Below are 16,159 nucleotides of genomic sequence, written 5' to 3'. Positions count from 1 at the left end.
GACCCTGCAGCTGAAACAATGTCCCCCCGCCCCCCTCATAGTTTAGTCCAATTTAACCAATTCCAGAGAGCCTTTGATTCCAGCCTATTGCCATCGATTAGAATTAGGTTTCGATACTGATCCAAGGAACGTAGAACTTACCCGCCTCGACACCATGAGTCCAGAAGAAGCAAAATACTGCTAGAAGACTGAAATACAAACGGAAAGTCCTGGAGAAACTCGGCAGGTATGGCAGCATTTGTGCAGAGAAAAACAGAGTTAACATTTCGAGTCAAGTGTGGGTTTTGTTTTCTCCAAGTTTTTAGCTTATCTCTTCCTCAGGATGAAAGTTTGAACAAGTTGGACTGAGGAAATTCCTGCAGCTCCTTCAGAAAACCCACCAGAGTGTGTCTCATTGAGAGCGATTTTCTAAAATGCGTTGAGCTTTGACAAAGGGTCAGTTAGACTCGAAACGTCAGCTCTTTTCTCTCCTTACAGATGCTGCCAGACTTGCTGAGATTTTCCAGTATTTTCTCTTTTTTTGGTTTCAGATTCCAGCATCTGCATTTATTCTAAAATGCGTTTGTTCGTGCCCCGTTTCCTATTGCTTTTCAAAACAGCTTGCCTATAGCGCCTTCTTGTTTAGTAAAACTTTTTTAAAAGCTTTACACTGGAGCGATCATGACACTGAGCTAAGTGAGCAAAAGTCATTACTTCCAACGTTGTGTCTATATCCTTTAGTGTTAAAAATCACCCAACATTAGGTTATAATTCAAATTGGTGTATTTGGAAGGATTGTACTAGCTTTCAGAGCAACTTTGTCCATTCCAGTCCAACACCGGCACCTCCACATCCTGTACAGTGAGCACAGGGAACGTGAACACTCACCACTTTGTAACTAGGAGTTAAATAAGGCAGGCCTCCCCCTGAAGACAGGGAATGAGGTAAGAAGGGGGGGTGCAGATAGGGGAATCAGTGTTTTCTGAGGTGATAATGTTCCTGCCGGTTTGGGAGATGGCTGGTGGGTGTGTCTCTGTTGTGATCAAATCTATGGCGTGCTGTACAGTGCTCCACAAGACCCAGTGGATTGGACAGGACGCGGGGAAACAGCGGAGAGCTGCAGTACGAGTCGATGCTCCGAAGCGAATGACAGCAGCCTGGCTGACTGACGGACGGAAAGCTTTAGCGCCGCTCCCCGCCAGTCCCGGGTCCGGGAAGCCGAAAGCGGCAGCTCAATGAAGGAGCTGGCGGCGTACGGAGCTGCTGAAGAGTTCCCTCGGAACATTCCCAAAGAGTCCAGCGCCACTATACTTTCGCAAGTGACTCTGCTTGGATGTGGGGGTGTGTGTGAGAGACAGGCTGGCAGACAGACAGAGGTAAGCTGGAGGGGGCAGGTCATTGGCTCCTATGGATGACCGGGGTCTCACTGACAGCTCGTGGGGGGTGGGCCATGGTGGAGACTGGGATCTTTCCTGGTCTTGAAATCAGAGCCATTCCAGGATAAAGGAGGCGAGCCAGTCTCTCACATGTGAACTCTCACCTTGTGCACTTGGGTCTAGCCCCGCGTGTGGAATTGCTCGGTGGAGTTAGTTAGTTAGTTATTCGATTTGGCCTGTTCCCCAGCTGGAGTTCATATCCGCCTGTTGGTGGGTGGGACGGGTCAGTGGTAACTGGTTCAAGTTGCAGCCAACTGTGTGATCAGTTGGTTTGGCGTAGACTCCTTACAGCACAGAGTAGGAACACATTACTGCAGATGCTGCTATCTGTACTGAAAAGAGAGAAATACTGGAGATGACAGCGAGACGTCCACCCCCACCCCTTCACCTCCTCCCTCACTCACTCCACAAAATGCTCATTTGAGTCCATTTCTACTTTTCTTGGAATTTCAAAGCGAGTTCCTCGGTTTTGTTGGGAAATGGGAGTTCAGTCACCGGCTGAGAGGAATCTGAAAGGGTTTTCTCCCCGTGAAGGCTTGAGCGTTTTAGGTTTCATTTTTATTTCAAGACACCTACTTCCGCAGTTTCGCCACAGTAACACATGGCACAGAAGTGAGCCCTGCTTCCCATCAGCTTCCTCACTACTCGTGACACAATCTTTTCCGGAAAGAGTCGGTTTAACCAGCCCTTGAGGAACTCAGCAGATGAAGTAAATTGCTGGGAACTGTCTCTCTTTAGTTTGTTCGAAATCTCTTCAAAAAAGAACACTTTATTTCGATTTTCATCCGTCAAAAATCTGTAATTTGATGCATGAAAAACAGTTAAATATATTTTTAAAAACGACACACGAGCTGAATTATAGAGGTGATGGGAGTATGTGACGCGCCCTCCTGACCTCAGTGGGGTTTGGTTTGGGAGCACTGTCCAATGGCTGAATACATGCAGATATAAAACATATAGGATGGGGGCTGTGGTCAATGGAGGTCAGTCAGCTCATCTCCAGGACATCTCTGCAGGGGTTTCTCAGGGCAGAAACCTAAGTCCAATCACCTTAACATGCTTCATCCATGGTTTACCCTCTATCATGCGGTCAGAATTGGGACGTTTGCGGATGATTGCCACGTTTAGCACCATTTGCAATGTCTCAGATATTGAAGCTATTTATGTCCGTACTTAGCAAGACCTGGACACATCCAGATTTGAGTTGATGTTGGGAAATAGCATATATGCTCCCGAAGTGATCATCCCCACCATCACATCGTTTGTAAGAACTGAGGCCAACTTAATTCAAAGGTGTTACCATCACTGAATGTCTCCACTAGCCACATCTTGGTGGTGATGGGAGATGGTGACATAATGTTGTCCCTGGATTAGTGATCAAGTGGTGCAGACTAATGGTCTGAGGAAGTGCATTCAAATCCCATAGTAGCCTGGAAATAGGGATTTCACTGGCTACAGGGCTTCTTGAAGGGTAATAAGACAGAGGTGGTTGTACACATTTGGTGCCAATGATGTAGGTAGAACGAGGGATAAGGCTTTACATCAAGAGTTCAGGGAGCCAGGCAATAGATTAAGAAGCAAGACCTCAAAGGTTGTAATCTCAGGATTACTCCCAATGCTACAGGCTAGTGATTACAGAAATAGGAAAACAGGGCAGTTAAACACATAGCTCAAGAGTTGGTGCAGGAAGGAGTGTTTTAGATTCTGGGATCACTGGGACAGTTTCTGGGATGGTCTGAACCAGAATGGGACTAACAGCCTTGCAGGTGGCTTTGCTTGTGCTGTTCAGCAGGGCCAGGGGTCACAGTGGGTTAGTTCAACAGCAACTTAGCACAACTTAGCTGAACTCTCTCTATGTTCCTTTTCTATGTTGTGTCACAAGAGAGCGAGGCGAGGCTAGATGGCCTATACTTTAAAGGCAGGAGTATGATAAGTAAGACAGATGAGTTGAGGGTGTGGTTAGACTCATGGAACTGTGATGTTGTTGCCTTCACAGAGACATGATTGAGGAAGGGACAGAACTGGCCAATCCAGGCTCTGGGATCTTCAGGAAGGATAGGAGAGGGTATAAATGTGGAAGTGTTATGTTATTAGGTAGGGAGTCAGTTACTGCAGTAATGAGGGATGATATCGAGGACGGATCGTCAATGAGGCTTTGTGGGTAGAACTTAGGAATAAAAAGGGGGCAGTCACATTGTTAGGAGTGAATGATAGGCCCCCAAACTGTCAGTGAGAAATAGAGGAGCAGATATGTAGACCATTCACGAAGGCATGTAAAAGTAATAATAGGGTCATTATATTAGGGCCTTCCAATACCCCAGTATCAATTGGGATAATTATAGTGTAATGGGTTTAAAAGGGGCAGATTTCTTGAAATGTATTCAAGAGAACTTTTTATGTTAACATGTCGATGGTCGAACAAGGAACAGTACAGTGCTGGACCTAATTCTGGAGAATGAAGGCAGACTGGTGTTTGAGGTGACAGTGCTGGAGCATCTTCGTGACAGTGACCACAACATCATATGCCATAATTTATGAGAGAAAAGGAGAAAGATGATCTGAAGAAAGGGTTTTGGATTGAGATAAAACAGAATCAAGGCCACAAACCGATTCCACCTCCTGGAAACACTTGCCGAATGTGTGGTAGGAAATGGGGCTCATCAGCCCACCAGCCACAGATTGACGCACAGAACCCGTGACCAATGTCCCAGAATTTCCTAGTTGGGCAATCATACTCATTAGCAAGTGATTGCTGACAAAGGCAAATTTTATAAAAATATAGCAGGATCTGGCCAAAATAAACTAGGAACAACGACTTGAGGATAAACCTACAGTGGGAGGTATTCAAAAAGGAACTGGGGAGAGTACAGGCCCAAATGTTCCCTTTAGGGTGAAATGAAAGAGTGACAAGCCCTGAATGTCTGGGACTTTTCAGGACTGAATAAAAATGAAAAGAGAGACACATAACAGGTATAAAGGGAGGCCTGAGAGGAGTATAGGAAGTGCAGGGAGGAGATCAAGAAAGTAATTAGGAGAGCAAAGAGAGGGGGAATGACAAAATGCTGTCTGTCAAGATTAGAGAGAATCCCAAGATATTCTATATCAGGGCAAGGGAATAACCCAACAGAAGCGTAGGGCATATTAGGGCCTGGGGGAAATCTGTGTGTAGAGCCAGCAGACATTGACAGAGTGTATTGAGTAAATGAGCATTTAACATCTGTCTTTAATCAGGAAAAGGAGCACGCAAGCATAGAATTCAAGAAGATGGACTGTGAAGTTCTTGAGCAGATTGATTAAAAAAGAAACGAGAAGATATTGGAGATTTTGGCAAATATAAAACTGGATAAATCCCCAGATTCGGATGAGATGTATCCCAGGCTGCTTCGGTAAATGAAGGAGGAAATTATAGGGGACCTGACCCAAATCTTCACATTGTCTGTGGCCACAGGGGAGGTGCCAGAAAACTGGAGGAAAGCAAATGTCGTTCCACTTTAAAAGCAGGATGATAGCAATAAACCAAGAGACAATGGACCAGTGAATCTAATATCAGTACAGGGTAATTATTGAAGAAAACAATGAAAGTGAAAATTAATCTTCAATTTGAGAGGCAAGGTTTGAACAAGGATAGTAAACATGGCTTTGTCAGAGGGAGGTAATATCTAACAAATCTGGTGGAATTATTCGGAGAGGTGGCCAGGTGTGAGGATGAGGGTACATAGAAGATGGAACACCATGTCTGTGCCCACCATGATGCCATTCTAAACTAATCCTGTTTCCCTGTCCATGGTCCATATCCCTCTATTTTTTAGATTAGATTACATTACATTACAGTGTGGAAACAGGCCCTTCGGCCCAACAAGTCCACACCGACACGCCGAAGCGCAACACACCCATACCCCTACATTGACCCCTTTAACCTAACACTACGGGCAATTTAGCATTGCCAATTCACCTGACCCGCACATCTTTGTGACTGTGGGAGGAAACCGGAGCACCCGGAGGAAACCCACGCAGACACGGGGAGAATGTGCAAACTCCACACAGTCAGTCGCCTGAGTCGGGAATTGAACCCGGGTCTCTGGTGGTGTGAGGGAGCAGTGCTAACCACTGTGCCACCGTGCCGCCCACATGTTCATGTGTCTATCTAAATGCCTCTGAAGCCTCTCCATCTGCTTCTATCACCTCCCCAGCTGCATGTTAACATTCTCTGTGTAAAAAGTAGTGCAGTTATTTAATGTCATTTAATATGGATTTCAGTAAGACATTTGGTCCCACATGGGAGACTGATAAAGAAGGTCAAAGCAGATGGGATTCAGGGTAACTTGGTAAGTTGGATCCAAAATTGGCCTTATGGCAGGAGACAACGTGGAGTGATAGAATGCTGTTGGTAAGACTGGTGTCCAATGGTGTACCACAGGAATCACTGTTGGGTTCATTATCTTTCTTGATATTCATAAATGATATTGAGAAGAATGTGGGAGTGATGGTAAGTAACTTTGTGGATGATTCAAAGAGTAATTGGATAGTTGACAGTGAGAGAAAGGTGTTAGATTGCAGGAGGAGATAAATGGATTGGCCAGATGGTCAGATCAGTAGTAGATGGAATTTAATCCTTATAAATGTGATCTATTACACTTTGAAAGATGGAACGAGACAAGGGAGAACTCAATGAATGGTAGGATGGTAGTAAGCTCAGAGGAACAGGAGGATGTGGTTAGCACTACTGCCTCACAGCGCCAGGGACCCGGGTTCAATTCCCGCCCCGGGCAACTGTGTGTGTGGAATTCGCACATTTTCCTCGTGTCTGCATGGGTTTCCTCCGGGTGCTCCGTTTTCTTCCCACATTCCGTAGATGTACAAGTTAGATGAATTGGCCATGCTAAATTGCCCATAGTACGAGGTGCATTAGTCAGGGGTAAATGTAGAGGAATGGGACTGGGTGGGTTGCTCTTCGGAGGGTCGGTGTGGACTTGTTGGGCCGAAGGGTCTGTTTCCACACTGTAGGGACTCTAATCTAATCTAATCTTGGAGTTCTTGTCCACAGATCCCTGATGGTGGCAGGTCAGGTTAATAGGGTAGTTAGGAAGGCATACAGAGCACTTGCCTTTATCAGTAATAGCATACATTGTAAGAACAGGGATGTTATGTTGGAGCTGTACAGACTTTGGTTTAGCCACAGCTGGAGTACTCTGTGCAGTTCTAGTCATCACACTATAGGAAGAACATGATTGCACTGGAGGGGGTGCAGAGGATATAAACCAATATGTTGTTTGGGATGGAGCATTTTAATTGAATAAGCTCAGGCTTTTCTTTGGAGTAGTGGAGATTAAGGGGGATCCTGACTGAGGTATATAAAATTTTGAAGGGCATGACGAGGGTGAATAGAAAGCAATTGTTTCCTTTAGTTGAAGGATTAATAACAAGGGTGCATAATTTTAGAGTGAAAGGAATGGGTTTAGAGAGGATTTGAAGAAAGCCTTTTTCACCCAAAGGTGGAATGCACTGCCTGGGTGGGGTAGTTAAGGCAGGTAACCTTACAACCTTACAAAAGTACTTGGACGATCATTTGAAATGTCACAACTTCAGGGCTCACCGGCCTAATGTGGGACAGTGGGACTACTGTATTAGGAGTTTATTTTTGGTTCCTGACCTGCAACAACAGCACTCACCTCTTGTTCAGGCTGCCTGCCTGGTAAACAAAGAAGTTACCAAATAAGAGGTTGGCTCCAAAGAGAATGTACCATTAAGTGCAGGCTCAGTATCCCATTTCACACATACCTGCCTTCGATATAGGAAGAGATAACTGGAGTGACAGAGTCATAGAAATATACAGCGTGGAAACAGACCCTTCAGTCCAACTCGTCTATGCTGACCAGATATCCTAACCTAATCTGTTCCCATTTGCCAGCACCCGGCCCATATCCCTCTAAATCCTTCCTATTCATATACCCATCCAGATGTTATAATTGTGCCAGCCTCCACCACTTCCTCTGGCAGCTCATTCCATACACATACCACCCTTTGCATGGAAACGTTGCCCCTTAGGTCCCTTTAAATCTTTCCCCTCTCACCCTAAACCTATGCCCTCTAGTTCTGGACTCCCAACCCAGGGAAGAGACTTTGTCTATTTATCCTATCCATGCCCCTCATGATTTTATAAACCTCTATAAGATAGCCCCTCAGCCTCTGATGCTCCAGGGAAAACAGCCCCAGCCTACTCAGCCTCTCCTTATAGCTCATAACCTCCAACTCTGGCAATGTCCTTGTAATTCTTTTCTGAACCCTTTCAAGTTTAACAACATCCTTCCTATAGGAGGGTGACCAGAATTACACACAATATTCCAAAAGTGTCCGAACTAATGCCCTGTACAGCTGCAACATGACCTCTCAACTCCTATAGATTTAAAGGAGCTCCAAGAAGACAGAGATTTGGATTTGTTCAAGCAAAAATCTTTGAATGTGGCTGAAAAGTTTAACAAATAAATAATTACACTAAAAACAAATAATAAAAACACTTGGGATCCTGATCTTGATAGATGCAGTGGGCCAGATGTAATGTTATCCCCTGCAGATGAATTGAAGGTCCAGCAGGCAAGCAACCACTGCCTACCTCCCAACCTGGTTGATAAAGCAGTGATTGGGCAGCCTGACTGACAGTGGCTGATTAATGCTCATCTCATCACCACTTGGATTTAACTCCGGGAGGCCCATGCCAAGTGTCCAGGTTGTCCCCTCAGCAGTCTTCCTCTGGACCTTGTGGGCGGCACGGTGGCACAGTGGTTAGTACTGCTGCCTCACAGCGCCAGAGACCCGGGTTCAATTCCCGACTCAGGCGACTGACTGTGTGGAGTCTGCACGTTCTCCCCGTGTCTGTGTGGGTTTCCTCCCACAATCCAAAAATGTGCAGGTTAGGTGAATTGGCCATGCTAAATTGCCCGTAGTGTTACATAAAGGGGTAAATGTAGGGTAATGGGTGGGTTGTGCTTCGGCGGGTCGGTGTGGACTTGTTGGACTGAAGCGCCTGTTTCCACACTGTAAGTAATCTAATCTAATCTTTCGATCAGGAGATGGCGCTAGGGAATCCGGCATTTTGAATAAATCAGCCCTGAAAGTACAAAGTCAGGATGTTATTGCTAAACCTATGTTAAGCACTAGTACATCCCCAAATGGAGTATTAAGTGTAATTCCGGGCACCGTACTTTAGGAAAAGCTTTGTCAAGGATACGAAAGAGCTTTGCTCATTCCAGAAATTTACTAGCCCTGGTTACAGTTCCACAGAAGATGCAGAAGCTTGATCACATGCACCAGCAGTTTCAAGAACAACTTTTTCCCTGCTGTTATCAGACCGATGAGTGGACTCTCCCAACTTCAAATAATGCTGATCTTCTTAATGTTGATCCTGCCTAGCGCACATCCTGTACAGTATAACTTGTATATCTTACTCTGTCCAAGTTCTTTTTCAACCCTATGATCTGTATGTCCTTGCTTATTATGATCTGTCTGTACTGCTGACAAACAAAGCTTTTCACTGTATTTAAGTACATGTGACAAAAAAAATCAATATATCAATGTATTAACTGGAGAAGCTGAGGTTATTCTCCTTAGAACTACTAGCAAACAGGATATTTAATAGACGTGTTTAAGATCATAAAGGCTTTAGATACAATGAATAAAGTGAAATTATTGTCAAGGGCTGAAAGCACACATTTAAGATGATTTGAAAAGAAGAACTAGAGGTGACTAGAGGAAAAACCTTTGTACTCAACAAAGGTCTCGGATATTGACTGCACTGTCTGATGGGGAAATGAATGTCAATTTAATTGTGACCTTTAAATCAAAATTGAAAAATTACTTGAAGGTCAAAAAGTTTCAAGAATAAGGAGAAAGAATGATGAGACTAACTGAAGGATTCAAGAAAATGTTGGGCCACATGGATCTGAATGGCTCGATGATTGTATTTAAACTTACAGCATGAAATCTTGTATTCTAAATGATGCCCAAATTTGATTTTACTGATAGCCAATGGTGTTTTTACATTTTGCAGAATGCTTTGCAAGTGGTCAACTGTGAAATTTAAGCTGAAGAAGATAATTTTACTGCTTTTGTCCTTTGCACTGCCCTGCCTATTAAAACTTCTCTACAATCATGGAATGGTCGTAGGTTCACAGAAAACATGGTTGGTCGAACCTTTCTGGAGCACCTCTCAGTACGTGCGCAATAGAAAGAACAGCAAGTACTTGCAACTAAACCTTCAAATTAATTGCACTGCCATCTATGAATGTAGCCCAGTGGAAGTGGGTAAAACATTAGAAATACGCAAGGGTAATATTATTGATCTGGAAGACGAAGATGTTGAGTTGATGACATCTGACTGTGATCAATATCTTTTGCAAAGAGGATATCGAAACAATCTCATCTCGGAAGTGGAAAAGGAGTACCCTTTGGCATTTTCTATGGTGGTTCATAAAGATGCTGTTATGGTGGAAAGGAGCTTAAAAATGATTTACATGCCTCAGAATATATACTGCATTCATTATGACCAGAAATCCTCAAACTCATTCAAATCCGCCATGGACAACTTAGCCAAGTGCTTTCCGAATGTGTTCATTGCATCAAAGTTGGAATTGGTACATTATGCTCACATTTCCAGACTACAAGCAGATCTTAATTGTTTGTCTGATCTTCTTGAGTCGTCTGTCCAATGGAAGTATGTGATCAACTTGTGTGGCCAAGATTTACCATTGAGGTCCAATTTTGAACTGGTGTCTGAGTTGAAGAAACTGAATGGAGCTAACATGTTGGAATCTATGAAACCCAGCGATACTAAAAAAGAGCGATTCTTGTATCGTTACAAGCTTTCAGATAATTCAAACGAAGATGGACAGGTCAAACTCATCAAAACTGATGTTGAGAAGGAGCCCTCCCCCCATAATATTGAAGTATTTACTGGCAGTGCCTATTTTGTTTTGAGTTACGATTTTGCCAAATACATCACTTCCAGTGTGGTGGCCAAAGATTTTCTTGCCTGGTCCGCAGATACATACTCACCAGACGAGCACTTCTGGGCAAGCATGGTCCGGGTTCCTGGGGTGCCAGGTGAGATCTCCCGCTCGGAGGCTGAAGTGACTGATCTGCAGAGTAAGGTTAGGCTGGTGAAATGGAGCTACCTGGAGGAGGCGCTATACCCACCCTGCACAGGCACTCACCGCCGCAGCGTCTGCATCTACGGCTCTGCTGAGCTCAGGTGGCTCCTTGACTATGGCCATTGGTTTGCCAATAAATTTGACTCCAAAGTGGACCCTGTATTAATTAAATGTTTGGAACTGAAGATTAGAGAACGCCAATACTTTTGGATAGATTTGAATTCTCAAAAGTTCTCTATTTATAATCATAGTGAAAACTTTTGGGGCTGAAGTAATGTAACATTTTGTGTCAGAGGTGTTCACCAGCTTAAGCTTGAAAGGCAAATACAAAATCAAGTGATGTTCTTTCCAACTTTGTGGAAAGCTGAATCAGTGAATTTACAAAGAGTAACATGAAAATCATGTGGGTTAGTGGTATTAACATGGGGCTTTTATGAATTTAATGATGACCATGAAACCATTGTAGATTATCTGGAGAAAAAGCCCATCTGCTTCATTAATAGCCTTGAAGGAAGGAAACTGCCATTCTTATCTGATCTGTTCTATATGTGACTCCAGACCCATAGCAATGTGGTTGACTCTTAACTGCACTCTGGGCAATTAGAGATGGCTAAAGAATGCCTGTCTAGTTAATACCATCCATATCCTGTTAATAAATAAATAAAAACATGCTTGCTAGGTATCAGTTGATACAATTATTGGTAATGAACAGAAGGTGCCAATTATTGACGTGTTTGACATTCCCTTTATCCAGTATGTGAACCTGATACTATCATAGCTCATTGTTCAAATGTAGGATGGAGAGTGTACTACACAGTCAGTGATAAGAGTAAGGGTGATAACTACAATGGAAATTTCATGTTTTGTATTTTCTATATTCATTGTATGATCCTCTGTTGTCCTTGATCCTGGAAATGTAATAATGTCATGCCATAACCGGTATCTCTTAAAGCTGCAAATGATTTAACATGATGCAAGTTAAAAGTTGAAGGGTGGAATATTAGATTATTAATAAGGTACACACCAGAAAGTGGAAACTAAATATGCAATTTTCAGGACACTTGGCTGTGGTTTAATGAAAAGAGGTTGTTTCCTGAGGAGCTTGATGTAATAACGTAATCCATTTTCTCATTCAAATGTTTCCTACTGAATGTTTTTCAATAATTTATGGCTATGGTAATGTGATCTGCTTTGACAATATCAGGTTTGCAGGCTTCGGTAAGCAACTTCCATCAATGTCAAGCCACCGCAGTGTGTCCTGACTTTAGCCTATATGACAATATCTCTCAGCTGCAAGCAGACCTCCAGTAAGTTGTGCCAATTTGCTTTATAAGCAGAATTGAAATTCCCAGAGCCATCAATGTGTAGCATTTACTTGCATTGATTTTGTTAAAAATATTGGTATTGGCATGGGTAAGGAGGGAATAATTTTATCTGAAGGTTCAGTACATGGTGTAAATATTCATCTGATGTGATTTTATCATCATGCCCATGTGAAAACTGTAGTGGATTCTTGGTGAATTTGTATTGGGTTGAACATTGGCTTGTGTTTTATTGGATTTTTCAACCCTGAGCCCTGGAATCTGCCTGGACTAATGAGATGGAATAGCAAACTAAACACAGGAGGAATAGGCGATAGTGAGGACTGCAGATGCTGGAAATCATAGTTTAGATCAGAGTGGTGCTGGAAAAGCACAGCAGGTCAGGCAGCATCCAAGGAGCAGGAAAATCGACGTTTCGGGCAAAAGCCCTTCATCAGGAATAGAGGCAGGAAGCCTCCAAGGTGGAGAGATAAATGGGAGGGGAGGAGATGACCTGGAGGTTGCAGTGAAAGAGAGACTCACTGAGACTCTTGTGGAGAGAGGAGAACTTCTTCAAGGTAGGCAAGAGGATTCGCAGTAAGGTTAATATCAATTAGGCAAAAGTGAGGACTGCAAATGATGGAAACCAGAGTTTAGATTAGAGTGGTGCTGGAAAAGCACAGAAGGTCTGGCAGCATCCGAGGAGCAGGAAAATCGATGTTTCGGGCAAAAGCCCTTCATCAGGAATAGAGGCAGGAAGCCTCCAGGGTGGAGAGATAAATGGGAGGGCTGACTGAATACATTTTCCTCTGGTTTGCTACTCATGGGTATCAGAATGGAAAAATGTCCCACAAACAGATCAATTAGAGATCGGGTCTAAGGCATATGGAACCAGTTCCTGATCTTGGAATGCTAGCATGGAGTGCCTAATATGAGAAAGTAGTCAATTTTTCCGCATCCTGATAAGCACAATATTCACAAACCACCAAACCGCACCAAGCACTGCTCCTAATAATATTGAAATGGTGTGGTATGATAGTACATCCATCTGCTGAGGAAAGGTCAAGGAGGTTGGGCCTGTACTCATTGGAGTTTAGAAGTATAAGAGGAGTCCTTCTTAAAACATCCAAGATTCTTAGGGGTCATGACAGTGTAGATACATAAATGTTGTGGGAGAGTCATGAGCCATGGGTTTAATCCCACAATAAGGGATCATCCATTTAAGACAAAAATAAAGAAGAATTTCTTCTGTCAGAGTGTAGTGATTGTTTGGGATTCTTTCCTGCATAGGGCTGAAAGGTTGGGACATTTAAGTATATTCAAAGCTGAGACAGACAGACAGAGATTTTTAATCAGGAAAGGAATCAAAGGTAATGAATGGGATAAAAGTGGATTTGAGGATTAATTGATCAGACATGTTCTCATTGGATGGTAGAGCAGACTTGAAGGGCTGAATTAGTCCACTAGCTGCAACATTGTATGAACTTATTATGTCTTTTTCTGGCCTTGAAGTTGTTTGTTGCTTCCAAGTCTTGCATAAAACATCTTTATGGGAAGAGGTCCATAGAAAGATAATTTAAGAGGGGAAAGCAAAAAAGTTAAATCATGTTGTGACTGTACAGGACATTGGTTAGGCCACTGTTGGAATATTGCTTGCAATTCTGGTCTCCTTCCTATTGAAAAGACGTTGTGAAACTCGAAATGGTTCAGAAAAGATTTACAAGAATGTTGCCAGGGTTGAAGGATTTGAGCTACAGGGAGAGGCTGAACAGGCTAGGGCTGTTTTCCCTGGAGCGTCGGAAGCTGAGGGGTGACCTTATAGAGGTTTACAAAATTATGAGGGGCATGGATAGGATAAATAGACAAAGTCTTTTCCCTGGGGTCGGGGAGACCAGAACTAGAGGGCATAGGTTTAGGGTGAGAGGGGAAAGATATAAAAGAGACCTAAGGGGCAACGTTTTCACGCAAAGAGTGGTACGTGTATGGAATGAACTGCCAGAAGATGCGGTGGAGGTTGGTACAATTGCAACATTTAAGAGGCATTTGGATGGGTATATGAATAGGAAGGGTTTGGAGGGATATGGGCCGGGTGCTGGTAGGTGGGACTAGACTGGGTTGGGATATCTGGTCGGCATGGACGGGTTGGACCAAAGGGTCTGTTTCCATGCTGTGCATCTCTATGACTCTCGATGCTCGGCATAACATTGTGGTCTGAAGGATCTGTACTGTGCTGTACTGTTCTAAGTGTTATGGGGATAGCGAGGAAAGTGGATATATTTTTAATCAGCCATGATCTCATTGGGATCAGACTCAATGGGCTGAATGGTACACTTCTGCACCTTTATCATATGGTCTTCTGGTAACTCAATATCAAGGAGGGGGTATAGCATGTAATTGATTCAATACCACCCCAAACAAATTTCTACCCTTTGGACATTGTCCGAATGTCCACTTCTCGCTTGTCATGTTAACTGTGTATTATAACAAGCTCTTTCACCAATCCTGATTTTAACCTTGCTGATGCATATAATCTTACCAGCTATCTCTCCTCACTTGGCTCACCTGTCTTTGTCCCAGTAGCTGAGGCAGAATGAATTTGAGGCTGTCCTTATTTGTGTGGCTCATTACCTTATTGTGCCATTCATTTGCCCACTAAAATGAGCATTGTTTTGAGAGTTGTACTGTATTCCTCATGGGACCTTGATCTGAAGAATTCTAAACCAGTTGGAATTAAGATAGCAACATCAAATAAGAGTGCGAGTTTACCTCGTTCCTGCTTTGCATCCAGTTTTTAATCCCAATTACAAACCGAATTCTGCTGATGTGGAAACCTCTGAAATTTGAAAGCCAATCATTAATTATTGAACATTTGCAGAAAAGAATCAGAACATTGTACTTCAGCAGATCTGCTAAATGCTTGTGATGTGGGAGACAGCAAGGTCCACATTTCCGATAGACCTGACTAAAAGCAAATTTGTGACATCTATCACACACAAGGACTCTAAATGTATGGGTCCATGTCTTTTCACAACACTTGGAGCATTACCCTGGCTTATGTACAAAAATGCCATTGTCCTTCAATTGCAAACCTCAGTACCAACCATGGGACAAAGACAAGTAATGACCACCAAAAGGCTGCATTGAAGCATTGGAAATGCATCTCATGAGTCTTGCAATATTCTGAATTCCTAACCTATTTGATGCTACTTTTTGAAACAGGATAAAGTAATAGGAATAGGTTTCAGAAAAGCAGGAGTGAAAATAGCGTTTGCCAGTAACACAATATGGTAATTTTACAAGTGTCAATGGTTTTGTACATTTAAAATTTGCAAGTATGAATTATTTAATTTATAATGACTCAGGTAGAAGTGACATTTGGGAAATTTAAGAATAATGAACACAAACCACAGCTGTAGTGTGGAGCCCAGAATCCCAGACACCAAGCTTGGGTTTTCCTGAGGGCCATCTAATCTGGGTACAAAACAGCTACAATATACCTCAAGGTAAAAATACTCTAAATTTCAAGTTATTGCTCTGTCCAATAAATGTTATTTCAAATTAAAGTGTGACAAAACCATTGTAACAATATCAATATCTTAAGTTCCTTTGAAAGTTTCTGTCTCTGTTGATGATTTGTATTTAATTTACTGGAGAATATATTCATGATAGTTGCACTAACTTAAAAACAATACCTTACTTGGTTGCAACAAAGATGGAGTTCTACTAAGCTCTTATGAATTGTGTGTAATACTAAGAATTTCCTTTGATAGTGAGTAAAATGATTTTTGATATTGAAATGAATGATTTATTCTTTATATAAAATGCAAACGATAGAATATGATTATAAGTAAGGATATATTTAGCTGTAAAATAAAACACATTGTGAGGTTGATGGAGAAGAGCACAAGTCATTGTCAATAAATTCACTGATCACCAGACTTCATTAAGACTGAAAATCTTTGATTGTCTCTGTGTATCCCCACCTATCAAGAACTACCAGATGGACAGGAGAATAGATTTGGTCCTGGATACGGTAGGTTCTGGCTTTCATCTGCCAAGAACAAAGTCAACATTGTATAATGGGATGCGCCTGGAGGTGGATGGTGGGATGGGTTGGTACACCCTAACATAGAATATTGGTTTCCTTTTAGGTAGAAGGGGAGGAATCAATATGGGGAGAAAGTGAGGACTACAGATGCTGGAGATCAGAGCTGAAAATGTGTTGCTGGAAAAGCGCAGCAGGGCAGGCAGCATCCAAGGAGCATGAGAATCGACGTTTCGGGCATGAGCCCTTCTTCAG

The 16,159-nt window shown here is 42.8% G+C and overlaps 1 protein-coding gene across 4 annotated transcripts; it reads left to right on the top strand.

Moving 5' to 3' along the window:
* Positions 1 to 10: 10 nt before the first annotated feature.
* LOC122558626 (beta-1,3-galactosyl-O-glycosyl-glycoprotein beta-1,6-N-acetylglucosaminyltransferase 4-like) lies at positions 11 to 15,797 on the top strand. Of its 4 annotated transcripts, XM_088000261.1 has the most exons (3): positions 650 to 1,355; positions 4,647 to 4,801; positions 9,460 to 15,797. In XM_088000261.1, the coding sequence occupies exons 2-3, from the start codon at positions 4,782 to 4,784 to the stop codon at positions 10,826 to 10,828; spliced, it is 1,389 nt and encodes a 462-aa protein (XP_087856387.1). In that variant the 5' UTR covers positions 650 to 1,355; positions 4,647 to 4,781; the 3' UTR covers positions 10,829 to 15,797. The 4 variants fall into 4 exon arrangements, with proteins under 4 accessions (XP_043563365.1, XP_087856387.1, XP_043563356.1 ...); XM_043707430.2 differs by lacking the exons at positions 650 to 1,355; positions 4,647 to 4,801 and adding an exon at positions 11 to 226; XM_043707421.2 differs by lacking the exon at positions 4,647 to 4,801 and having other exon boundaries at positions 651 to 1,355.
* Positions 15,798 to 16,159: the final 362 nt, after the last annotated feature.

This window comes from Chiloscyllium plagiosum, unplaced genomic scaffold (genome assembly GCF_037043375.1).
Source record: "Chiloscyllium plagiosum isolate Xiang-an unplaced genomic scaffold, Cpla_swu_hap1 HiC_scaffold_2, whole genome shotgun sequence".
In the NCBI taxonomy this organism is placed as follows: domain Eukaryota; kingdom Metazoa; phylum Chordata; class Chondrichthyes; order Orectolobiformes; family Hemiscylliidae; genus Chiloscyllium; species Chiloscyllium plagiosum.
This window is presented reverse-complemented; position numbering and strand designations above follow the sequence as displayed.

Excerpts from the sequence above, each read along its gene's own strand:
- LOC122558626 (XM_088000261.1), top strand. The coding sequence starts at position 4,782 with ATGTATCCCAGGCTGCTTCG. Across the intron at positions 4,802-9,459 it reads ATGTATCCCAGGCTGCTTCG|AATGCTTTGCAAGTGGTCAA; the intron begins GTAAATGAAGGA and ends TACATTTTGCAG.